A 27,837-nucleotide genomic window follows, 5' to 3' on the forward strand; every position below is an offset into this window, starting at 1 on the left:
AGTTGGAAGAGACAGCTGAAGGGACTGGCCAGTTCTGCGGCACACTCTTTTAGGACCCTCATTGGGATTTCATCAGGCCCTGAGGCCCTTCCTGGGTCTCCAGGTTGCGAAGGATGTTCCTGACATCTTTGGTTTTGAAGTGAACATAGCTCCTCATCAGAGCTCTACACTGTAAAATCCTGTGTTCATTTATCCATTTGTAACTCTGACAGTGTACAAATGGAGCCAAATTTGTTACATTTTCACATTCTCAGAGTTAAACAAACACTCGGGATTTTACAGCCAATGCACCTGAGAAAAGATGAAGAGCGAGCAGAACAGGGGGGAAAGCCAATGTTTGAGTAAACAATAAGCACAGCAGCACCAGAGACTTGACGAGAGACTGGAGGAGTTCATTAGTGGGGTTGCGTTGTGTTCGTCTCTCCAAATTACAGCATTAATCCACTTTAATGACCTAGTTTTGTGGCGCCCAGGTCTTGTCAGTTGTGTGTGATAACTGGGTCCTAAGGGATGTGAGCCACTTAGAAACAAAATGTTTCCTGATTGAATTCCTTTACACAGCATAATAATTATGCTATGTCACTGTTTAAAAGGCTTATGGTAAATAAATTATTATTGATGAAGGAGCAATCAATTATTGACAAAGGGAGGTGGCACACAGGTGCGCACGCATGCAAATGCACGCGCACACACACACACACGCACGGATGCACGTTCGGACGCACGCTCGCACACAGGCATATACAAGTACACAAACATGAACGCATTGTGTGCATCCTCACACACAACTCCAAACACACGCACACACAACTACACACACACACACACACACACACACACACACACACACACACACACACACACACACACACACACACACACACACACACACACACACACACACACACACACACACAGTACAAACTGTAGGTCAGATGGACTTTGACACACAGTGTAATGAACAGAGGCCCTGCACTACCCTGCAGGCGTCCAGCCTTCGCCCTGCACAGAGGCCTCTCATGTCAGCCTCCGTATTGATCTGTCTGCAGGAATGTAAAGTATCATTGCACCCTGGAGGATATCATCTGACAATTTTGTCAGGCATCATTAGAATACTTCTTTTTGATTGCCCTGATCTGCGCCTGGACAGCAGTGGCTCCCTGGTGAGTTTTTCGCATTCCTGTTTTGTACAGATGGAGGAAAGACTCCTTGGGTTAGAGTGCATAGACATGGCCTAATATGAGTGGTTTTTGCAGGCTTTATACTGTAGATGGGATAACATAGGGTGTAGTTTGAAGATGGCATAACTGTTATTGTTCTCAGAGACACACAGGACAATTTATGTCATACAGTGATGTTTGTCAAATGTCTTTATGCGGACATCTGGCAATAACCCCAGAGAGTTTATCCAGATCATTTCAGGACTCAATGAGCAATAACAGGCAAAATTACTTTTACTTATTCTTTTAGCAAAAGTAAACATACAAGTCTTAAGGACTATGTGTAATTCTCTGCATTGATTGTTCAAGACAAAAGTTATAGGACAGTTGTTTGTTATAATAATTATATTTATATTGTGTAGTATAAGAATGGTGGTATAAGGCATTTATTGAAGTCAATTAAACCAACGTAAATTCGCTGAACACTATGGAGTTAGTTTTCACAAACTTGAATGCTTCATCAATATTAACAGCTGACGTGTGATCATAAATGCCCACATTGTAGCAACATTAGCTTGTAGCAAGTTGTTTAATAAGGTTTTTCATTTAAAATGACTTGCAATTATGCAAGCCAAGACAGATACATCAGCCTGTCACCCTACCCTCAGGTGATACAGCCAAAATTGCACGGTCAACTCCAAGTGAGTTATGATTATGTCAAATTTGCATACTTGTATCCCGTAGGCAGAAATCTATTGAAAAGCCCACTAGAATCAAAAGAAACCTCTATATGTGACCCATTCTGCAGAGAGGGTCAATTAAAGTGGTGTAAATTGCACACATTGTACTGAATGCAAATCTCTGGGACGAGAGAGAGAGACAGACAGACAGACGGACGGACAGACGGACAGACGGACAGACGGACAGACGGACAAACGGACAGAGAAAGAGAGAGAGAGAGAGAGAGAGAGAGAGACACTATCTAGCCTAATCTAAACACCATGTCAATCAAACTCCCATTTCTGAGTTAAAGCTACTCATTGTGTAGTGTGTGTGCATGAACATTAAGTACTGTAATTCTTACATTTATTTTTATGTAATAAAAAACAAATCTGTCTGTTGCATGAAACATACTGTATCCGTTCCTCATTGTTCTTAGCCAGTGTTTTGCCTAAAACAGCTTTTCTGGAACGATACACTGGGTGGGCTTATGTCCACTAACACTATTAAAAACATTATGCTTCCCTTCACCCCATAATTCACCCAGAATGCCAGTGGCCAACTGCTCCACCAATAGGAGAAGGGTGAGCCCTCTGATTGGCACTGCTCAAAGCAAGACCCTGCACTAAAGACAGCTGCTCTAAACAGTCTCTCTCTCACACACACACACACACACACACACACACACACACACACACACACACACACACCCATGAAAGTTTTAGGTTGCATAAACACCACAACAAGTTGTTTGAGCCCTTCAGAGTGCGTGTGTGTGTGTGTGTGTGTGTGTGTGTGTGTGTGTGTGTGTGTGTGTGTGTGTGTGTGTGTGTGTGTGTGTGTGTGTGTGTGTGTGTGTGTGTGTGTGTGTGTGTGTGTGTGTTGGCAGGATAATGTTTTTATATCAAGGCATTTTATTGTAAAAAACAAATATATATAATCATAATTAAAAAAAAAGGTCTTTCAGGCTGAGTCACAACTTAAAGGTTAGGCAGCTTCTGTCCCCATCTGCCCAATGTTTTCCCCCTGCACACCCTCCTCCAGGCTGTCAACAATGACTGGGCAAACTATTTCATACCTATACCAAGCAATCCATGAAAACTGTCAGTGCGTTGGTAGTCAAAAGAGCTGGCTTAATAGTCAATACAAATGGTACATATCTTTAGCAGTTAAGATGTATTCATTGAGATGCAGCAGCTCACTGTTATTTGGCTAAAACAACGCTAAAACATCTCCAGTCCTCCCACATACATTAGTGACTAATAGGGCCAAAGACCTAAATAACAAATTGGCAAATTTCAAACACATACAGTAATAACCAACTCCTCTTTACGGTCCTTTCTATATGCATTATTCAACAGAGATAAGGGCACCAGCATGGTCACAGCAAGGATACAAGCAGGCTCCTCAACAACGCCACTCTCAGTGTGTAGGACAAGACATAAAGCCAGAGCAATTTGGTCCATCTGGAAACATCATGGCCCCATAATGCTAATCACACAATGACTCCAAACGTAGGATGTGACCAGTGGTGCAGTGAGCTAAGACAAACACTATCAACTAGCAATGTTGGAGGCTTGCATATCGTCCTTTTTCCTCTGTCATTCAACCCTGTCAATGCATGCTTTTTACCGCCAAATAAAAATGATAACCACGAAAACACACATTTAATTGGTGACAAATTACCAATTAAATTAGTAGTAAATTATGGATTATTTTTGAAGTTTCACATTCTCAACAACGTGTTTAGAATTAAAAATTGTAAACAAAGAAATTATGATCAAATTTTAAATATTTTTGGACACTAAGAGAAACTTACAAAGAGCACAGTTGCGCACAGAGTAAGTGTGTTATATATTTTACATTCACTTAAAAGGGTAGGGTAAGTGATATTTTTTGGCTAAAACTAAATGTTTTTGTTAAAAAGTACTATATTGTGATAGTAATCATTGCTATAAAGTGTTTGTTCAGTAACAGGGGTCTCCCTGTCTCTCCAGCTCAACAGAAAATACATTTTCAGGGGGGGTGCAATTTTTCTGAGAGTACCCATATCAGCTTACATTTTATAGTGTTCCAGTTCCATTTTGTCTGCTCATTTCTTTGTGTCATCACTTCCAATTTCACTTGTTTAATCTGTAACCTGTGCGAGGTCTCTCTCCTGATTGGATAAAATTGGTATCCTGACCTGAAAAATGCAATTTCTGTTTAGTACTTACTAAAGAGCTGGAGAGACATGGAGACTTCTGTTACCGAACAAACACTCTACGTATATCAATGAGGACTATCAGAATATAGAGCTATTTAATACTTATTTTAACAAAAGTATCCTATGAATGGCAATCCACACATTAGATGTTGAGATATTTTGTGTGAAAACAGAAGTTTTGGCCTAATGGTGGCACTAGAGGAAAGGCCATGGTTCACCACATTCAGTAGTGGCCATTCTCTGGGAGCAAATGTAATGGCAAATTGGAAATCTGGCCAGTAGTTTTCAAAATGTCTTGTTTGGTAGTAAAATGTGTGCAAGTGGTAATTTTGGCCTAATTATGGTGCTAGAGGAAAGGCCATGGGGTCACTTAATTCAGTGGGGGCTATATGGCTATCCTCTGGGGAGTATGGTGGTACACAACAAATTACATCCAGCTAGTATCTTTCATATGTTGTTTACGACCAAAATTGAGGATGGGCCAACCAACTGATCAGCATCCTTAGAACCCTACCACTAAGGGTGACACAAACAAATCAGATCTAAAATAAATAAATAAAGCAGTCCTATAACAGTTTATTCTTCATAGTCATTAACCTGGTTGCACACAATTATAATCAATACGATCAACATTTGATATACAGTAAGGGCTATGTCTGAAAGAAAGAGTAATAAAGAAAATTCATTGGCTGTGCTTTGGGCAAGGATGGTTATTCACTGAATGAGCACTCTACGCAGAAGAGAGAAGCCTGCAGCAATCAAATGGATCGGAGAGTGAGTGACAGTATGTTGAGATTGAATTCTACAGTAGTAACGCTAAGATTGGCTTGGTATCGCCATTCCTTCACTGCCCTGAAACACGACCCTCACCCCAAGCCCCAAACATCGGCTGGCAGCACACACACACACACACACACACACACACACACACACACACACACACACACACACACACACACACACACACACACACACACACACACACACACACACACACACACACACACACACAGTTAATGATGCACAGGGGCAGGGCCTATAGCAAAGCCCGCTCTAATCATGCTCTTTCATAATCATCTCTTGGGGAGTTTCCTGTCCAGTGAGAGATCATCAGGATCACCATGTTCTATTCCTTTCCTTGTGATGAAAACACTTTCCATTTTTAGCCTGTCAGCTCGGGTCCTCATCTTTACACGTCATGACGAGCCACCGTTCAATTGCACCACTTTATTCTTTTGGCCGGATAGGTGACTTGACTCACACTGTCAAGGCTTTCTCTTATGGCCTCCAAGACACATCTCATTACTGTACGCACTTGTATCAGTGTGGTTACATAGTCATGCTCTGGGATGAGGTTGGCGTTTGCCCCTGCGCGCATACAGCCTTGTGCGGTCATGCAATTGATTGGTTCCTGATGTGCAAACAGATAATCAATACTTCAGCCATGTCAACCTCCCTGTGGCCACTGATCTGCCATGTACTCTGAACACCAGTGTTAGTCTCAACCCACTCGACCAACAACAATATCTCATCTCCTATAGAGGATATTTTCTCTTAATAGCCTAATGATTCCAGAACGCAGTGTGTCTGCCCAGTGTCGGAAACTTGATGTGGAGACGCTAGTGTTAGAAGAGTACCGGATTATTGGACTGAATCCCATTGGTCAAGAAACACACTGCGGTTACCATAGAAATGTACTTCCATGGAGGCAACAAAGCATGGGTCCCTTGAGACCTGTCCACACCCAGGAGACACACATATCATGAGGACATAAGTGCCAAGCTGCAAAAAAAAGATACAATTCATCTCATTAAGTGACATTACAGTACACAGGGGACATGCTAAAGAAGGTGATAATCAATACGGTTTCAATGAGTTTTTGAATCATCATAGTACACAATGTAAGTGCCCTGACACACATACTATTACAGGGAGCCTGCGTGTGTGTGTGTGTGTGTGTGTGTGTGTGTGTGTGTGTGTGTGTGTGTGTGTGTGTGTGTGTGTGTGTGTGTGTGTGTGTGTGTGTGTGTGTGTGTGTGTGTGTGTGTGTGTGTGTGTATTCCCTCATCCACTTCCGAAAAGAATAAGATGTATGTAGAAAGGTTATAGCTACAGAATGAATGAGGCACCATCACTGTAATTGCCTGTTTCAGGGACTAGGTGTCTTACTGAACTCCTTTAATCCAACGATACATAGAGTATGACAAAGGTCATACATCCTTGCTAACCTTGACAATATGTCAACTTGATATACAGTACTACAGCCTTACTTACCGCCCTATTTCTATTCTTAGTTCCATCTCGAGAAGTTATGGAAAAAATGGTTTATGAAGAGGTACATCTTTATCTCCTGCTCACTTTGCTAGGGTCGGATGGCTCAGGGTAGAGGACAGAGTACAGCAACTTGCAATGGGCCTGGTCCACAAGATATATTACACCACAAAGACACCCATGTACCTGTCAAAATACTTCACAAACGTCAATCAGGTCCACAATCACAACACCAGAGGGAGCTCCACTAATCACGTCCAACCCAGATTTGGAGTACAAAGGACCCCAATGGAAACAAGCCATAATGCTTTCTTGGGTTTAAAATCCTCTTAGCAGACCTTGTATTGAACTGTACTTTCCTGTGCTTTTTTTGCAAACTGCTAAATAAAGTATTCAATCAATCAATCAATCAGTAGATGTACAGTAGTTGGTCCTAATTCATATTCAGTCGCAAAAATGTATAGGGGGCTCACTTTATGAAGGATTTCTTTTTTATTGCCACGTATGTTTGCACAAATAATTTGTCTCAACCATAGCTGATTATGTAGAGAGGCAGTCTAGGAATCAGTAGGCCACCAGTTTGCCCCCTAGCTCGCCCACTTTATGTGTTGAACTGTCCCTGAGCAAGACACTTAACCCCTAACTGCTCCCCAGGTGCCATACTAATGGGATCCACTTCTGCTAATAATTTGAATGGGTAAATGCAGAGCATAAATCTGAGGTATGTAAAAATGTACTTGGCTTATACAGTACCCCAACAACAACTAAAAGGGACGCAATGATAAATAATGATAATAATAACTAGAAAAAGTGCTCCTCGGAGGGAAGGTCTCCGCCAGGTCAGGTCGGTTATTGTGGGCCAGCAATGTTTGGAATTCGCCAATCAGGACGGAATATGAAAATTTGGACGGATCCGTCTTGATCACTTGACTATAGAGAAACAGTAATGTGTACCGATTTGAGTGATGTTTGGACAAAATTTGTAGGAGCAATATAAAGAAAAATGTTTTGCAAAAATCAGGCCTTCTGGTGGCGCTATAATAGGGCAATGATAAAAGGGTGGCATTTGTTCCTCAACGTAGTGCAAATGTGCATGCAAAATTTCACAGCAATCGGACGTTACATTCATGATTTGCGGCATTTTGTTAAAAACGGGCCACTCCTGGAAACTTGTCAATGTCAATCAGGATGGAATATGAAAAATCAAACAGATCTGTCTTGATCACATGTGTGTTAGGTTTGTTGACTACTCTCTATGCTTCTATTTGCACACCCATGACTCTGGACACAACTAAATCTAACAAACACTTTGATAATGTTATGAGCTGCAGCTGCATTGCTTGCTACTCTTCTGATGTTTTTAACAAACTCCAAAATTAGCCTAGGGTTTCAAGGCACTTTAAATTAACACTGAGGATTTTTCAGTGTAGTTTATTATCCTCATCACTCATTCCTTAGTTATGTAAAAGCACTAAACTGAGTATTTCATCATGCTTTGCAATTGGAATGACTGTATATGTTTCATTATTTATAACCTTGGCAGAGCACACGCATCTATCCGGTACATAAGGCTACACAGAAAAAAAACCATGTGAGTTTAACTCTGATAGTGTAAAAATGGACCCAAATGGACCCATAGGGTGGATTTAGCAGTGATATGGGGACTGAGTATTAAAAGAGGAAACAACTTCAAATTCAGGAGGAAGTGCGGCCTGAACCTGCCAAAGTGTCATGAAAAGAGACAGCTTTAGATGTATGTGCGTTTTAAGTCAAAGCAGCCTCTGTGGCTCAGCTGCATTGAGTAATGGGGAGTAGTGATGTCTCATTCTCCTATTCTCTACTCTATTAGGAAATTGTTTCTGCCATGTCAAAGTAAAAGGGTATTTTAGAATGTAATGCTGTAGAATGCAAGCAACCTTTTTGCTCAACATTTAGCAGTTTAATAGAATGGTTGTGTGTGTGTGTGTGTGTGTGTGTGTGTGTGTGTGTGTGTGTGTGTGCGCGCGCGCGTGCGTGTAAAATAAATGATACTACATGCAATTTGTCTGGACAAAAAAAACTTGTTTTAGTGAATAGAATATTATTTTGACCAATATGTTAGGTAGAATATGTAAATACAATATTCCTAACTGCAGTGGTTGTACTTGGTATACTGATCTTGTGGTGAGGTAGGAACACTACTGGTTGACAAGTGGTACTGCCTGAAGGTCAAAATTCAACTTCTCCCCTATGCAAACAGGTGTGCTCCATTAGCTCAGTAGTAGAAATTGTGACACTTGCGTGGGGGACCGAGGTTCCAATTTCGGGTAGGTCATGAACATTACAGATAGCAGCTTTAAGAAGTGTTTAAAGTCTGTTTCTATTTTGAAATGCATCACTTTACTAACATTTGGATCAGATATACAAAAGTAGAGGAATAGGTTTAAGGCAAACCAAAGAGAAGCTAATAGTTCAGTCATCATTACCATAAAATGATTGAGTCATATTGCTACTGGTGCCACATTTAGAATGACCTTAGTGCAGAGTAAAGACAAAACAATTAAAATCCAAAAGCCAGTGACAAAGAAAGTCAACTGACAACAACAAACCACAAAAAACTTTAATTGCAGCCATCTGTTCTGCGGTGTTAGTGAGCGGTGCTGTGGCCTGTCCGGGATGAACCAGCTCTCCTCCCATGAGAACTGTTACCGTAGTCACTTTCCATCACACAGTCCAAAAAAACACTGATCCTAACCTTGGGGGATTGCATCTCTCTTCCTGCTGCTCCCTTAGCAGAAATGGCCACACCGACCAGTGGCATCATCACAGATGCAGCCCAGAAAAACAAACCTGAGCTCCCTGTGAGGGAACCCTTGGTATTTGTCTCAATCAGCCAGAGACAGTGTTGCCAACAGGCCAAGCAGAGGTTACTGCTTGATAGTCGTGGTGGGGTAAACAGAGATGGAGTGATCCATCACAAACGTTAGAAGAATGTTGCTTAACACTGATGAATGTGGCAAATTCAGGATCAAATGTTTGAATTGAAAACTCTCAGAGTTAGGCTCCAGCTACTTCAATTTGTAAACTCATAGTTAAATTATCTGTCTGTACAACATCATAAAGACAGGGATCTTGGCATTAATCAACAACGCATGCACAAACCACCACTGGTGTGGTTGTTGAATTTCATCAGAATTATGCAACAAAACAACCACCAGTTACATTTTACTTTTTTTTTTACATTACCACTGTAAGAAATCATATTTCATCCAAACAAGATAGTACATTTTATTCTTGCCTTTAAATTACTCTGGTTTAAGGGCCTTGTCTGGACATGGGATAGGCCACCAGTTTAATTTACTACGTTATTTCCACTATAAGCACTTAAAGTTGTGGAGGCAGGCTTAAAGAAGTCTCTAAGTCTCTCTCTCCCTCTCCCTCTCTCTCTCTCTGATTCCAGCCAGAGGCCTTACTGTACTTTGTCTCTCTCCCACAGAGACTATCTCCACTTATTCCCATAACAATACAATGCCATATCCACCATTGAGACAGCAGTGGAACAATTACTGTACCATCCCCTGCCACTGAGCAGCACATAATAAACAGGCATCATCATCTGAGGTTTGCAACATCCCCATTCTTAACAGGATGAACACATGCATGCAAAGTAGCCAGAATAACTTAACAACAGATTCTTTCTCCTTATGCACAACGTAACAAATGTAGGCATGCAACACCATTGTATGTATTATGCATGTATTCATGTCTTATGGTTGTATCTCCAGATAAGCATAGACTGCATAAAGTCTGATTTATACTTCATTGTACGACAGTGACGCACCGAAAACAGCAGATCTACAAGCTCACAACGTGTCGCATCACATCTGCTGTTTTCGATGCACGACACTGTCGTATGATGGAGAATAAATTAAAGGACGACTTCACCACTTTTCAACATATCTTCATATAATAGGTCCTCACTAATGCTCATAAAATGGTACATTTTTTTTCTAATCAGTCTGTGTCTCAGAGGAGGGCTGTAGACAGTTCAGAAACCCGTCTACCAGTGACATCATCGATGGGGAATCCAAGCTAATAGAAACTGCAGGCTTTGTATTCCTGGAAAGTTGCAATGCAAAAATAGATCCCATTGTTCTCGCCTTAATAAAAATCTGAATAAAAAAATGTAATCTTTTTAGGAAAAAAAATCCTGCCTAAGGATGATGTCACTGGTAGACGGGTTTCTGGACTGTCCACAGCCCTCCTATGAGACAGAGACCAAGTAGAAAAAAATTGTATCATTTTATCATGAGCATTAGTGAGGACCTATTATATGAAGATAGGTTGAAAAGTGGTGAAGTCATCCTTTAAGCATAATTCTACATTGAGTTTTCAGCTGTATTATTTGAAAGGTGGTTGTGCATAAAAAACAAGGGATAGAAATTAGAGCAGAGAGACAATGTTGTAGGCTACCTCCCAAATCTTTTATCACCCTGATATATGCCATCTGTCCGATCAACACATGTCTCCTTCTATAAGACTAGATAACAAATTAGACTGGACACATTTTACCGCCCATAATTCATTCATGAGGACTCATTCCAGTGCAGTGAAATGAGACTGTGGTGGGGGATAATTAATTGGCTCAGGGGGGGCGTCCGCGGCAACATGTCAGAGATGGAGAATCAGCCTTTGTGAGGACAGATGCAAGAACTATATATAAATATATCACTCTAGAAATACACTACTACTTGCCTTACAGTAAAGTGTATAGACTATATCTGTTGTTCACTTAAAAGTTAGTAACTGCCAGAAACCACAGAATATCAAAACGTGACTTGGCCTATTATTACTTATTAGATATTGCATTAGTCATACATGGCTGTGAATCATGGGTTTTCCAACTGGAATTACTGTTATCTGGTCATGATGGCCTCATTTCTGCCAACATTGATGATACAGAGCACAGTGAATCACTTTGCCCTTGGATTCACAGTCTATTATTCTGTTGTCAGATCAATTTGAGATAGTCAAGATTTTTATAGCACATTTCAAACTCAGGTGCTTCACATTACAAAACACCTTTTGTGGAAGGTGAAGAATTGTGCACGAATATGGGTAGGCCGCATTGTACAAGGGCACAATGCTCTGATTAGAGTCCCCGGTTCGATTCCTGGTCAGCGGACCATTTGCTGAATATCATTACCCTAGTCTCTCTCCACATTTCCTGTCGGTGTCAATAAAGGATGAATGCCCCAAAAATATCAAAAAGGAATTGTGCACAAACAGGCATATAAAGCACAGCCACCACCATCATCCACCCACCTACAAAAAGTATTTATAAACCCCACCCATGATCCATAGTTCAAATGACACACACAGGTCTTAAACCTGCTTTAAAAGATGACACAGATGTCAGGTGATCAGTAAGGGTGTTCCATAGTGACTAAATGCATGCGTTTTCTTTGGCTATCAAAATTATCATGCAGGGTGATTTGCTTTGATTTGGTTTCATTTGGTTTTGCACCAGCAAACATCAGTCCCAATTCTTACCAGCAGAGGGAAGTGTTGTGATATTAATATTCCCATTCACATCTTCATGCATGAAGCTTTATAAATCCTCAATGGGTTTAATTCAGCAGACCATCAGAGATATGTTTCTCACAGAGGTAGCCTATATATTAATCTAGTATATCCTATACAAACATGTAGGCATAAGGTATAATGCTACTGGCAATTTTTTTTAACCTTAAACTTAAATCTCTTTCACAAGAACAAATAAGTCAGAAGGTCACACAACTTATTAACATGCGTTTTATGACTGCAGGTTGAGTCATCAGTAAATAGTTTTGTTTACAGTGACTGCGTTGGTAGGCTATAAGTCTCTGCGATGTTTGTTTCCAAGTAACTGTTACCAAGGCCATTATTGCCTCTGCCCGCCTATTAGTATGAAAGAACAAGCCTTTGATTCAATCGAGTCAGGCTTCCCTTTTTTCATGTTACGTAAAGTAATAATCACACAGTATGTTTGAAAACAAAAATGTCCTAACTTATTTTAACACTTTTGAACACAAGTAATGGCATAGGTTATGGAACCCTTTCTTATGATGACCACCATTATTTAGCTTGGTTCCCAGCAATTATCTTACAGGCATAGATATTGACTTTTATCAAAGTTTATGAAAACCTCCATCTATCATGCATTATTTAAAATAATCTACTCGGTAGGAAAACCGCATGAACAAGCGCATGAACAAAAAAAAGCAAGTTTGCAATAAAACATTTATGCCCCATTTTTATTGCAGTTCGGCATCAACTTTCAACTGTGTATTTAAACAATATAGCTAATTTGACTGTCATTTTACAGTCATTGTCCCCACAGCTGCACACCAATTATCTCTATACCTGTATGCGTGTCACTATGGAACTTGTTAAACAACCAGAACATTTGAAACCATCCATTTATCTTCTCTCGCTCTCTCTCTCTCTCTCTGCTGTCATGGCAACCTACTGACTCAGACAGACTGGCAGAAAACCGACTGCAGTCTGTCTGAGTTCCATTCATTGGTTAGGAAAGAAAGACTTGGGCAGCGGAAGAGTTGGGTTATAGGGGGCTAAGTTGGTACAGAGAGGTCAGCCTGGACCCCGACAGTGAGGTAAGTCAGAGAAGCCTGAGGGTCATGAACAGTTAGCATGCTGTTCACCTTTGACTGATCAATTATGATCCACAGCAACTTCAGATGATATAAGATTCATAGTTATTTTTTGTGTGAACACTATTAGCCACCACTAGGCCTGTCACAATGATTACATAATCGCATGATGGCAATTATGAGAGATAATCGCAATTTGTATATCTAACTTATTTGACATATCTGTCCTGTGCAATTTTTGTTTAAGAAGCGTAAAAGACAAATAGAAATGTAATTTTGCTTGTAAATGTTGCAGTGTTCAATGCCAAAAACACATTAATTAATCAAAAATGATTTGTGTGACAATTAATCGTCAAGTAAAATTTCATGATCGTGACAGACCTAGCTCAGTGGTTTTCAAAGTGGGGTCCGGGGACCCCTAGGGGTCCTTGAGGGGGTTCCAGGAGGTCCCCAGCCAAATTAATAGTTAGGAGCCAAATTGACCCTTGTGTGTCTGTAACTCTTAAAGTGTACAAATGGAGCCCATTTGCACACTCAGAGTTAAAATTAAATGTCAGTGTTAAATTAACCCTGGTCCAGAGCGTCCAGAGCGTTAGTCCATTCTGGACCAGGGCTAGTGTTAAATTAACACTGATGATGATACTACAGTGTAGATTGGGACCCCCAAGAAATTAAAATGAATGAGTCCCTGGCATATCTTTTCAAATGGGGGTCCGTGGGCTAATATGTGTATATTTGGGGGTACTTGACGCAAAAATGTTTGAGAACCACTGCCCTACCTACCACCTGGTTCTCTTTTGGAGTGTTTTTTTTTTATCAGACAGTGATGCAGCACTGGGCATATCAACCATTGCTTCCTGCTGGGAACAAATTCCTGCAACAGAAATGGGACAAGGCTTCATATGATATGCACAGGAGAAAGGTAAGGAAGAGTATGTGTTGTGTTGTGTTGTGTTTGTCGTGTTGCGTCATAATAACAACATTACTTCTAGTTGATTGGTTTCAGTGTCATTGTTCCATTATTCCTTGTATGCAATACATCTCAAGTTTTTACTTTAGTTAAACATTAAGCTAAGTGCATTGCAGTGCCAGACAGTTCGCATACAATGAATCAAGCTCTACCCCAGCTCTTAATACCTACAACAACATTTTGATTTTTTTTTTTTGTCCAGGTGAAATCAGCTATGGCAACAATAAACACCAGTCCCCCAAGGTCGTATGATCATCTAGCTCTAAGAACTAAAAAGCACAAGGTGATTATGGTCATACATCTCATTAAAATGAACTCACTATATGTCCACAAGATGGCAGCAATAACTAGAATGTGTTTTTATGCTGCGCTCACAACAATGTGAACAGCATTACAACAGATTTTTAAGTGTCATGGATTGTGTCATGTCAATATAACTCCCACATTAAGCTTGAGGAAGAGCAGGCAATGAAGACCCACAGAGAAAACCTTATGCTTCTGGGGAAAATATCCCACATTATGAGGACCACTGGACAAATTGACAACAGAAATCACTATGAAAGGAAAAGGTTGGCTCTGTATTTGCACTGAGATAACACACACACACACACACACACACACACACACACACACACACACACACACACACACACACACACACACTTATTTTATGTAACACACAGTGTTACATAAATGTTTTTTGAACAGCCAGGCAACATAAAGGCAACAAGGTAGATTGTCAAATGATTTTATGCCGTTTGAAACTGCATACATCTCGTAGTGACAACGACTAACAATACTTTACTTTTCATTGTAGCCTTGGCAGAGAGAGGAGACAGCAGGAACTGTTCCGTATAACAAAGCAGAACCAGGTGATCCAGTTTCGTCTGAACCAGTGCAAACCATTTTATAGCGTGATGGCCTGGCATGAGGACTGGCTCAAGACGCTCAAGTTAATGGACAACATTGCACTCTACCCACGAGGAAGGGCAAGTGACCCAAAGGTGATGACTTAGTTCAATTAAGATGGTCATTTATTTGAATATTATATATAGCACACATTACAAACCAAATTCTTCATATGCTGTGAGTATCCCACGATTTTGTAACCCATTTTGCTGTGAGTAATTTAACATATTATTTCTATATAGGTCATAGCTCCTGAACTGGTACCCAATGTATACAAATCCAAATGTGGGAGTCTGATATTATGCAATATCAGTGGCCAACCATCATTCTAGATCCTTTACTTAACCTTACCTTAACACAAAACACATACCTAAACTTGTTTTAACCATCTATAACCTTACCTAATGCCAAAGAAACAACAATTTTGATCCGTTTTACTGTACTTAAACTTAACCATCTCTAACCATGCCTAAACAGAACCACTATTAGCCTAAACCTAAGTTAACCATCTTCTAACCTAATGTCTAAACACCACCATTTTAACATTATGCCTGAATTCAGGAGGGCTCTGCTTCACTCGAACCGTTCAAATAATATGCATTGAGAACATGATGCTGCCGGTTCAGGAGCCACTGAAATTAATCTTTCATATATTATCACGTATCACGGCAAATTATGTTTCTCACAGTACCCTTATGATGGTTGCAGAATTCATCCAAAGGTCAACAAAGTCAGAGACGCAGCCAGAGCAGCAGTGACAGTGGCACCAGGGAGAAGAATAATGAAACAGCACAAACCTCTGATAGCAACATGACCAATGGCACAGGAACACGTGAGCAGAAGGAACAGGGGAAGAAAACCAACAACCAGCCGGAGGAAGGGACACACCTGGCTCCAAAAGCCATTTTGGATAAATCCACCTCATCTGAGGAGTGCAGCAGTGCATCTGAAACAGCAACAAACACCCCAGATAAACCCAACCACACATTTGAAGGTTCATCTTTGTCTGACAGATCTGAAAGGTCAAGCAATCCTCACACAAGTAGGCCTAACACCCCTGAAACACATACGCTGAAGGACGGAGCCACTGAATACAAGGACACAAGTGAGGAGGATTGAGATGTGTTTTCACTTTTCACAAAGACATGTTTTGTTTGAGGGCAGTAGAGGGCCTAGTAGCCTATGTAGGTTAAGGTACACTGACAATTTGTAAATTTAAAGTGTAATTTAACTCTGACAATGTACAAATGTGGTTACATTAAAATAAATGAACCAAATGTTCCATAGAACAATTAGTAACAATTAGAACAAAGTAATATGTGCTTTTTGATTGATTACTTTATTAACAGTTTGCAATTAGTACAGAGGTACAATTTACAATGATTGTTAAAAGGATAACACAAAAAGCCCTAGGGGCTTGTTTCCATTGTGGTCCTGTTCAGCTGTAGCTTGTTAACATGTGATTTGTGGTATATTTTGAAATGTGTGCCTCTGTATTGTATGTTTTGGTTATTTGTTGGCTTTGGTTGTATGTGTAGGTCAAGTAAATGATGTATTTTAATTACTGTATGTGTTAAGCATTACACTACAGGGGTAGGCATAAGAGTGGACTGTTCTGGCTTTGGTTGGCTCCTGAACAACATTACGCAATATATGGATGGAATGTGATTTTTTTATGCATGCAAAAGAGGTGACCAACACACTTTCCTCACTGGGAAATAATCAAGTTTCAATATATTAAATATGTGTTCTATATAGGCTACATTTCAGTGCTATTCAGGAATCGGGACTGGGTGATGCCCTTATTTAAGATATATATTGTGTACTGGTGTACTGAGTCTGGGATGAATCAATGTTTACAGAGTGTGTAGCCTACATGATAACATTATTGTGAAAAGGCTGGCAGCCAGATGGCTCCATAAAAGTAGACAGGTTCCGAAAGTACATTTTGGGGTATTTTATTTACCTCCAAAGGTTGATCAGACAGTGCAAGCCGGTGACAACCACAAAAAAAATAACACTGGCCAAAAAAAAAAAGTTACAAAAATAGGAAAGGAATTAACACTTGACAGCTAAACTCAGGAAAAGACAACAAGGTGCACAAAACCACAACTTCAAGACACTGATACGCAGGCTATGCCCTACTAGCCAAAGGACCCTGGCAGCTTTTCCTGACACTCTTCTCAAACTGAACTCTAAAAGTTGAAGTATGTCCGCTATTTAAACAGGTGGGGCAAACCATACCAGTAATCATGAATTGGTAACCCGTTAACTCAACTATGGCTAACTGAGGCCCATGAGTTATCTTACCTAATTACTCTTAATCATAAGAATTTCCAAACTGATTCAACTATATTTTACAGGCCCAATTCATTCACAAATTATACAAATAAGTCAAAACATGATACAAATATGAACATACACCCCTCCTCCTCTACAGTGCTTGGCCCATTCCAATCAACAGGATTGCCAACACTGCAGAGGAGCATCAGTTAAAGCTTTTAACTTCCCCACAGTTTCAATAAATACAAATATTTAAAACCCTTTCAGTCCTTGTATGAAATGTCAGATGTACACCGTAAAGAAAACATGCAACACAACTTAAGTAAACCCACACTTACCAGCCGGGTTGATGGTGATTGCTATGGGACATTCTGCATAATGAGTACTTTCTACTTTTGGTAATTTTAAACTTTAAGTACATTTTTATACCAATACTTTTTTTACTTTTACTCAAGTACATTTTGAATTCCAGACCACTGTTGTTATTAATTATTATTATTATACTGTTATTAATATTAGTAATTTTACATAAGCGCTTTGAACGAAACACCGGGTGAGAGGCGGAACTTTCCAATCCAGTTAGAGTTTCCTCACGACAGGATTGAGCAGAACAGTCGTTGCAGAGAGAAGCAGTGTTGCCATGTCCGCCTATTATAAGTGACTTTGGGCTTGTTTTTCCTGTAAAATCGCTTCTAAATGTTGGTAGTTGCAGGTTGTGTTTTTTTTAGGTTTGTTTCCTAATGATGTTTAAACCAGTGGCTCTCAAACATTTCATGTCAAGGAACCCCAAATTAATATGTATTTGTCTGCAGGCCCCCCCCCCATCTGAAAAATGTTTTGTGCCAGATTTGTGTTAAATGTTTTATTTTTATTTTTTATATATATTTTTAAAAAATCTCTTTTTTCCTCAAGAGTTTTTTTTTCATGTTTTCAAATAGCTGATGAATATAGATGTAAATTGCTCATGTGGCCAAATTAAATCACTTCTTTTGGGCTTGTTTTCATAGACCTGGTTGCTTATTTCTCTCGCAGAACCTGGCAACACTGGAGAGAAGCCGCGGGTTTGATTTTAACGTTGCTAACTGGCTAAGCTAGCTAGGCTAGCCCAGACTAGCTCTTCTCACTGAGTTTAATAATGACACACTTTTAATATTCAAAGGGACAACTATATTAAAATCACCATGAATCTTGACAGACTTCGAAAGCGTGTACGGCACTACATTGACCAGGTAAGCAAAGACGAGTTCCCTCTGTAGTTTATGTAGCTAACATTAGCCGGGGCTAGCAGCAAATAAGCATTGTAAAATATTACGAACGTTTCAAACATGTTAGTCTTCTAAAGCTGTGTTAACTCACATTGTAGCAGTGGTGGAAGTAGTACTCATATATTTTACTTAAGTAAAAGTAGCAATATCACAAAATAAAAATACTCTGTTACAAGTAAAAGGCCTGTGTATTCAAAATGTTACTTGAGTAGAATACACTTACAGTACCAAAAGCTCACAACGCGTCGCGCTTGTATATCGGCTATTTTCAAATAACCTATGTATTAAATAGGGCTGAGTTGGTTAATGCATTCGTTTTATAATATAGTAATTTATGTCTGCAAAGTAACTAGTAACGTGAGTTAATAACTGTTGTGGAGTATAAAGTACAATATTTGCCTCTGAGGTGTGGTGGAGTAGAAGTAAAAGTACTGAAAACTGGAAATACTCCAGTAAAGTAAAACATTTACAGTACTTGAGTAAATGTACATATTTGCTTCCCACCACTGCCTTGTAGCTAACCAGACCTTCACACCTATAGAATATGATTCCTTTACATGGCATTGATTGAAAGACCCTCTATCATTATTATGTTTCTGTGCTTTTCAGCAACAGTATCAAAGTGCTCTGTTTTGGGCCGACAAGATAGCATCCCTCTCCCACGGTGAGTGATTGATCAACACTTCTGTTAGGGACTATTTTAACCTAAATGTGTTATATATTATATAGCAGGAGTCTTCAACAGGGGGTCCTCAGACTCAGAGTTACTACAGGGGGGCCGCCAAATCTTTGTGTGACAGGATGTTTCTTTTACATGAACCCTGGCATCCCTATTCTGAGGAGAACTTTAGCCGAAAATAGCAGATCTACAAGCTCGTTGTGAGCTTGTAGATCGTCTATTTTCGGCAGCAGACCAAGTACAGAGTGAAAGGTCAAGTTTACTAAGTATTGACGGTTTTAGTGGTTAAATGTCTGAGAAATACACATTTGCATGAATCCAACAGACACTGATGATAGTGCTGTCAAGCTAGTCTATGAAGCTATCTATGAAAAAGTTTAATCTACGTTGCAACACAATTTTATACAGTATGTAGTGGGGGTCCCTGCTTCATCTGTCTCTCAGCTAAGGGGTCCTTGGCCTGGAAAAACGTTGAAGACCCCTGTTCTATAGCTTACTTACGTGTCACTTACTTGCGAACTGACACTCTGGGGTGGCGGTGCTTTGAAGCTCCTCCTGTGGCTAAACGTCAGTTCTGTTTGGCGCTGTAACAGTAAAAATGAATCAAGCATTGTTTGTACACAGTAAATCTGTCAATCTAACGGGTTCATTTGGTTATATGTGTTTACTCTTGGGGTTACAACTGGATAAATAAACACCTAAAGGATTTTACTGTGTATTTATAGTAGTGGTGGTTAGCACGCAATAGACTCATAAGGAGCTGGATGTGATGCATCACAGGCCAGTCGATGACTATTGTGACAAAAATGATTAACCCGCTCTACGGTTTTTGTGTACAGAGGATCCCCAGGACATTTATTGGCTAGCCCAGTGCCTTTACCTGACATCTCAGTACCACAGAGCCTCCCATGCGCTCCGCTCACGGAAACTAGACAAGGTAAGGAGTGCGCACTATAGGTGGCCAAGCTTGGACGCAGCACAACTTTACAAAGCCTAGAGTTAAGAGAATGTGAGTTGTGAGTGCTCTCTTGTACTGTCTGAATCTGATACTGAATGCAATCAGTTTAAAGTCTGAGGTAACACTCTGTCCCCTACTCCCTTCCCACACAGCTGTATGGATCTTGTCAATATCTTGCTGCTAGGTGTCACGTGAGTTTTTGGCCACTTTACTGTTACAATAACTGTAACATCTCGCAAATATGAACTAGTCAAGTTGGGTTTGTAGCCTGTTTTTCTTTCCTGCTGCAGAATTAAGCTTGTAATGGATCGTTGTCGGAGATGTTAAGTGAATTCACTTTTTCTTTAGTATGCTGCCAAAGAGTTCCAGCAAGCCTTGGACATTCTGGACATGGAGGAGCCAGCCAGTAAGAAGCTCCTGGACAGGAGTGGGAAGGAGGACAATGGGTTACCAGAGTCCGCCAAGGATTGGGAGATGTCTGCTGCCTCTGTAAGTCCCAGCAACCTTTGATGCACTGGACTGATCACATATACTGTAGCTCCATATTAGAGCTCTTCGCGGGTCCAAAATGACCCCCAATGGACCCGTGAAATTATTATTCTATAGATTTGATCTGATCTGATCAGCTTGTTTTAGCTATCCTTAAAACAAGCATTATTGGGCTGTAAACTCTGTGTGAATTTCAAATACAGTTAAATGTGTATGAATGTGCATCTAGCCAAAACGCGGATTGTTAAATTTATGATTTAGCTTATTGCATAACATAACATAAGCCCTTTGGGGGGGGGGGGGGGGGGGGGTACATAGATTGGTGTATAACATAGTGCACTGCTAGAAGACTATGGTGTTTGTTTTTCATGTTTACCAGTAGACCTGCACCCCTCACACTCCTTTTATCCTCTCTCACCACTCGCTGTCTTCTTTCAGATCAACAGTTCCATCTGCCTACTGCGGGGGAAGATCTATGATGCCATGGACAACCGGCCCCTGGCCACCTCTAGCTACAAAGAGGCCTTGAAATTGGACGTGTACTGCTTTGAAGCCTTTGACCTTTTAACGTCCCACCACATGCTGACTGCGCAGGAAGGTGAGGCTGAGGCTCGGCCATGAGGTGTAGGGTTCTTTTTAATATAACCCCCTCTCCTCTAGATTTCAGTAACCTTCTGTTCTGTGACTTTGTTTTTCTATTTTAAAAAAGTCTTGTTTTATGACCCGCTAGAAAAAGACTTCCTGGATTCGCTCCCTCTGAGTCAACAGTGTACTGATGAAGAGGAGGAATTGCTGCACTTCCTCTTTGAGAATAAGTTAAAGAAGGTACAGTCTGATGATTTGCATATAATCTCTGACATAGTTTTTAATAGACACACACACACGCGCACAGTGTATACTGTATATAGTGATGATTTGTCAGCAATGACTTAACATTATTCTCTAACTTGGTCAACTTCCAAATATCCAGCCACGTTTGTCATAATTTGGCTGACAAGAGGGCCAGTAACCATGGCAACCTGCTGTGCACTCCAATGTTGTCGATCCTCAGCGTTCATTTATCTTAACTTAGCATTAATTGAAATGCTAATGTGATTGTGGCCTCTTTTTGTTCCAGTCCCTCTTCATCTGTCTTCTCTCTGCCTACTGCATTCCCTTGTCTCATGCTCATTTTCGTCCCCCACCTGTGTCCATCTGTCTTTGTCGTTCGCAGTATAACAAGCCTAGTGATTTGGTGGTGCCAGAGATGGTCAATGGACTCCAGGACAATTTGGATGTAGTGGTCTCTCTCGCTGAGAGGCATTATTACAACTGTGACTTCAAGATGTGCTACAAACTCACGTCTATGTAGGTGTTGCTTTTAATTTCCTTTTGTATTATTCACCAGCAGCATGGGTACATTACTGCATGCATTTACAACTGAGTGCCAGCACTGGAGGCCTGCAATTTAGTATAATCCCAATTCTTTCTTTCTTCTTTTATTCCTTCCAGGGTGATGGTGAAAGACCCATACCATGCCAACTGTTTACCCGTACACATAGGAACATTAGTGGAGCTCAGCAAAGCAAATGGTAAAATAAGCAGCCATAGAAGAATTATTGTGTCAGGGATTTGATTGATTACTTTATTCTATTCTCTAACTTGTTGAAATACTGAGAGTATGTATTTTAATGAGGTCAAATATTTTCCGTTTTCTGTTGTTTACTATCTGTTTTGTTTTTGCAATTCATTTGCAGAGCTGTTTTTCCTTTCACACAAGCTTGTGGACTTGTATCCCAACAACCCCGTAAGTTGCCCCCTCCGTATTTCTTTTCTGTGTTTACACCTCATCTCGCTGTTTGGTAACCCAATAAAATCATTACCCAGGTGTCCTGGTTTGCTGTCGGATGCTACTATTTGATGGTTGGCCATAAAAACGAACATGCACGGAGATACCTTAGGTAGGTACAGTATTCACTCGGCAAAGGAAACAATTTATGTGTTTCAGATCTACTGCCTTACACTTTTTATATTGTGGGTGTACTATTAACAAAGTGGGGGGTTTGTATGTCGACTGCAGCAAAGCAACCACTCTGGAGAGGACATACGGGCCAGCGTGGATTGCGTATGGTCATTCATTTGCAGTAGAGAGTGAACATGACCAAGCCATGGCTGCTTACTTCACTGCCGCACAGCTGATGAAAGGGTGGGTACTTTACACCTACATTTCTGACATTTTCTACGTTGAAACTGTAGATCAATCTATAACTACATTTTGGGCTGGCTGAGCCATGCAGTTGTAAGATATGACAGCATCAGTTCTCATGCTGCAGCTTTAAAAAGTATTGTAACTTCAAGAGGAAGTGAGGGGAGTAGTCTTGAAAAAGTAATGTTGCTAACACAGTGCTTCTTCACAATGACTGCAGGTGACACTTTGTTTCTACAGTCGAATATTTTTGTCGGGATTGCAAATGTGCAGACGTTTTATTTAAACTGACTTAGTGCCCCTCATCAGGGATATGCAAATATGTTTTGACCTAATTATGGAATGAACTACCCATGCTGGAAGTTTTATCCATCACTGATGTCACCCATCCTCTCTCTTGTCCAGGTGTCACTTACCCATGTTATACATTGGTCTAGAGTACGGTCTGACTAACAACTCCAAGCTGGCAGAACGCTTCTTCAGCCAGGCACTTAGTATCGCACCTGAGGATCCCTTTGTCATGCATGAGGTGGCTGTGGTTGCCTTCCAGAATGGAGAGTGAGTTACACACAAACACACAGCTTCAGGCAGGGCACAATGCATGTACATGGAAGAATACACTAGCTACGCATTTAACACGGCTAGGCATACCAGCATGTATAGAACACCATGTTTTGACTTTGTGAGCACCTGGACTGGAGTCTTCACCTTATGAACTCTTAAGAGCACGTGTGTGTGTGTGTGTGTGTGTGTGTGTGTGTGTGTGTGTGTGTGTGTGTGTGTGTGTGTGTGTGTGTGTGTGTGTGTGTGTGTGTGTGTGTGTGTGTGTGTGTGTGTTTATATATGTGTACAGTATGTAAATGTATATATTTGTTAGTGTAGTATATCCATTTGGTTACACAGTATGGTAAAAAATAAAGATGTGTTGGAAAATTTGCCCTTGCCACCAGCCAAGTCCACGTACATTTTAAACTTGTGCCTTCACCACTATACCGGTGGCCCAGCATGTTTAGCCTAATCCAACATATTACATATACAATTGCAAGGTTATTCTTTGTCAAAGTTAAGTTATTGTTTTTTTATGCAAATCTTAAAGTCTAGCTAAAACTATTACGAACAATTCAAACATTCATGTCTTATTAACATTTATTGTTGTATATGTTGTCATTTATGACAACATTGACCCAATTATTAAGGTATGTTCAGTAATGTTTTAATAACTTTGGACAAACCGTAAACAAACACAAACCTTGCAATTATACCATTAATGGTAAGATGGTTTATGTTATGTATTATTATGGCCGAAGCTGTGAATAATGCATGTTCTGACTGAAATGGGGAAATTGACTGTACAACCACTCTTTCAGTTGGAAGACGGCTGAGAAGTTGTTCCTTGACGCAATGGAGAAGATAAAAGCCATAGGGAATGAGGTAGGTACTTTATTCAGTGATACATGAAAAACATTCATCAATAATAAAGGGTGTCCTCAGAAAATGGCCATGTCTCTAGAAGGTGAGCTTTATTTAAGCCTTACTCTGTTTTCACAGGTTACCGTAGACAAATGGGAACCTCTGCTGAACAACCTGGGTCATGTTTGTCGGAAACTGAAGTAAGTGTAGAGCCATTATGTTCTATACTTGGCTCCTAGATACTGAATGGTGTAGTATGGGTCTAATGGCGTGATCGCTTGCACACGCTTCTCTGCCGTTGTTCTTAATTATGTTGTTGCGCTCTTGGTCCTTCTCTGAATGTCTATAGGCCCTGAGGTGATGTTAGCCAGGCAGGGATTCTTGATACAGTACAGCTAAAGGACGGGGGGTTAAATTTATCCTGAGTGGATGCTTAGGGAAGAAGGCTCAGAGTGCACTCTCGTCTATTTCATTGCCTTTTCTCACAGACTCTATTCAGAGATGTACACACTTGTTTCTGCTACAGTCATTCTGCATAAGTAGGGCCCTCATTGAGAATTCATGCAAAGATCCTTTAATGAATTATGCAAAGCCACTCAGCAAATATAAGAGAGGCTCGCTGAACGTGTGCAGTACAAGTGGCTGTTTTTGAAAGGTTTTGGTGAATTTGATGTAAAATGGTGATCTTAAAATAGCCCTTACAATGTGAATGCCTCATCTGCATTGGTCGTAATGAAGGTATTGTCTGTTTTTGTTTTTCAGCTTGAGTCACTCATGTAATAAATGAACAATGCCTCAGTTCTTATTTTACCATTCACAGCCCATGTGTTGTGTTTACTCGTTAAACTTATTTGCTATTTTATACAAAACTTATATATAGATTTAAATCATTTTGGTCTCATATTACAAGGAAACTATCTGACCGAGTGTTTCTCCCTGCAGGAAGTACGACCAGGCTCTGGAGTACCATCGCCAGGCCCTGGTGCTAATCCCCCAGCATGCTTCCACATATGCTGCCATAGGATACGTGCACAGCCTCATGGGCGATTTTGAGAGCGCCATTGACTACTTTCATACGGTATATCATTTAGTTCCTTAACTTCTCAGTCCACATGTCCCCCCACCCCCCAAGGCCTTTAGCACTGGTAGATGGTAGAAAACATATTTTTACTTAAAAATGCATTACCTGGCTTTAGGATAAATCAGATTTTCTTTTCTTTTATATGGAATAAACACAACACTGCAATTATTTATTTTCCTCCTTTAAAAAAAATCTATTCAAGAATTCAGATTGATTTGGTTCACTTCTTTCTGACAGGCTCTTGGACTGAAAAGGGATGACACATTTTCTGTGACAATGCTTGGCCACTGTATTGAGATGTACATTGGCGACACAGACGCCTATATAGGTAAGGCAACGGTAAAAACAAAAATATGGATCCATGGAAGCTAACTATATACTTGCTATCATCAAATCAAACATTTATTCCACATTCATCTTCATTTAGGCAAAATGTCAGCAACAATGGCTGAGAAGTGTGTCTTGAAAGTGAAGTGAGCTCTACTGACTGAAATAGAAACCTTAAAAGTTGAAAAAAAGAAAATAAATATTGTTTAAAAAGCAGTTTCAGTTTCTGATAAATAAATATAGATTTGCCAAGCTGGGTAAAAGTCTGTCCAACTTGGACAGAATAGGCTACGGTAGGAAATTGAAAATGTACAGACATTGTCACTGAACTTTTGTTTGACTCAAACATACAGACTACACTGTAACAGCAAGAATATATCACATGTAATTCTTTCTACATGATCTTTCTTGGTCCTCACGTTACCATGTCAAGTTTCCTTTTTTGTGTACAATGTTTCTCAGTTGCAGCATAAATTCTATGCATACACACCAGTCATACGTTTGCAAACACCCCAGCACCCCCTTAAAGAATTTTCTTCAAGAATTAGGGGTGTGCCGATACACTAATTTCACGAAACGATACGATACGATATTTGGCTCACAACTTCGATACGATTTCGATACGATACGATACGCACTTTTTTTATTATGAAAATAAATGGGGGAGAAAAAAGGAAATGCAAACAAATAATTCTGTTTTTGCATTATTCAGACATGCAAACTTGTAGCTTTTCAGCCGTTTTGAATCCAAATAGGGCAATAGTGTGACACCTGACCCGAAAAAAAACAACATGTTGTCACCCTTTTCACCTCGGGGCTGTTTGCATGCCTGATTATTTTGATTGGTGTAAAAAAACGATTTTTTCAAAACGATATTTCTTTTTTTCCAAAACGATACATATCGTCGCGAAAACGTATCGCGATATATCGCGGGACGATATATCGGCACACCCCTATCAAGAATGTATCACTGTAATAACCTTGTATAACTTTGCTCCTCCAAGGTACTGACATCAAGGACAAGGTGCGAGGGAACCTGAGTGGACCGGCGCTGATTAAAATGCTGAACACGTCGTCTGAGCCTGCCGACGCGCGGGAGACGCCAAGCCTATTGGACGACAGCAACATGTCCCTGGAGACACCACTGTTGAATCAGGACAAGACACCATCGGAGCCATCCCTGCGGCGCTCGCTCACTCTGGAGTGCGACATGTATGAAAGTGACATGATGCTAGAGACATCCATGTCGGACACCAGCACGTGAATGTCAGACTCTTTGGACGCAGAACTTGTCGTCGTGACAGGTTGCGATAGAGAGAGCATGCATGCACGCATGTATGCACGTCCCAAAACCCCACAGGACCAGTTCAAAACCAAAACCTTGGCGTTTATCCTCCACCAGAGGCCACTTGTCGAGTTCCCCCCTTGTGCATCCTATATTATTGTGTTGCTTTTAAGTGACATGATGTAGAACGTGCCATTGTGAACCTAACTAACACATTTTTAAAAGTTTGGTGAATATGTAAACAGTGTCTGCTTTACATTAGATTACTCTAGATTGCTCAAAAACTGCACTTTAAAGGGGGGTGCCAACATGGGTCTCGGATATCGGGTTTAGGGCTTGGTTTAGCGTTGGACCTGGGGATTAAGGTTTGGGGACAACGGGAAGATGTGATCCTCTGATGCTTGACTGAAAGGACAAATTGTGGCAGCACTCCTCAAGTCATCAACTGACAGACTGTAGTCACCTATTTCTGCCCATGGCAGGACTCTCTTGTGTTGCTTACCTGTGGATTTATACTTTGATTAAACCGAACTGGCTGAATGCAAGTCGTTCCAGTGAAAAGAGAAAAAAAAGAATGGTAATTCCTACAATAAACCATAGAATTTTCTTTTTAGACTGTGCTCTTTGTGTTTTGTGTTGAGGATGGTTGGATTATTATTATGGCAACAGTGCCTTTATATTGACACTCGTCTAAAAAGAGGTGTAAAGGAAAGCGTGCACCAGACATCGTAAACATGCAAGTTCACAGGGCTCTATTAGACATTCTATAGCGTACCGAAGTTTCACAGCCGTTTAAGGCCGCTACCCCCCTGGTCAGTTATTTTTTCCATTGAAAATACCATAAGGTCTCATTAGCATAGTGGCATAAGAACTGTTCCAAAAGAGCCCGATTTTACTCATATGGATATGAAGCATCAACTGATGGTGAAAAGGTACTAATTTATCCGAAGCGTAAGAAAATAAATCAAATTTCTCCAAACACGGACGTTATCGAATGCAACTGAAAA

At 40.4% G+C, this 27,837-nt stretch overlaps 1 protein-coding gene across 1 annotated transcript; it reads left to right on the plus strand.

Moving 5' to 3' along the window:
- Nucleotides 1–18,196: 18,196 nt before the first annotated feature.
- On the plus strand, nt 18,197–27,443 carry cdc16 (cell division cycle 16 homolog). The gene is made up of 18 exons (XM_084084397.1): nt 18,197–18,380; nt 19,026–19,080; nt 19,935–20,032; nt 20,206–20,244; nt 20,402–20,542; nt 20,981–21,140; nt 21,273–21,367; nt 21,756–21,889; nt 22,034–22,113; nt 22,279–22,328; nt 22,409–22,482; nt 22,602–22,727; nt 23,133–23,285; nt 24,095–24,158; nt 24,276–24,337; nt 25,080–25,215; nt 25,456–25,546; nt 26,550–27,443. The coding sequence occupies exons 1-18, from the start codon at nt 18,333–18,335 to the stop codon at nt 26,807–26,809; spliced, it is 1,866 nt and encodes a 621-aa protein (XP_083940523.1). The 5' UTR covers nt 18,197–18,332; the 3' UTR covers nt 26,810–27,443.
- The last annotated feature ends 394 nt before the right edge of the window (nt 27,444–27,837 follow it).

The sequence above is a fragment of the Gymnoscopelus microlampas genome, assembly GCF_963454915.1.
Source record: "Gymnoscopelus microlampas genome assembly, chromosome: 17".
Lineage (NCBI taxonomy): Eukaryota > Metazoa > Chordata > Actinopteri > Myctophiformes > Myctophidae > Gymnoscopelus > Gymnoscopelus microlampas.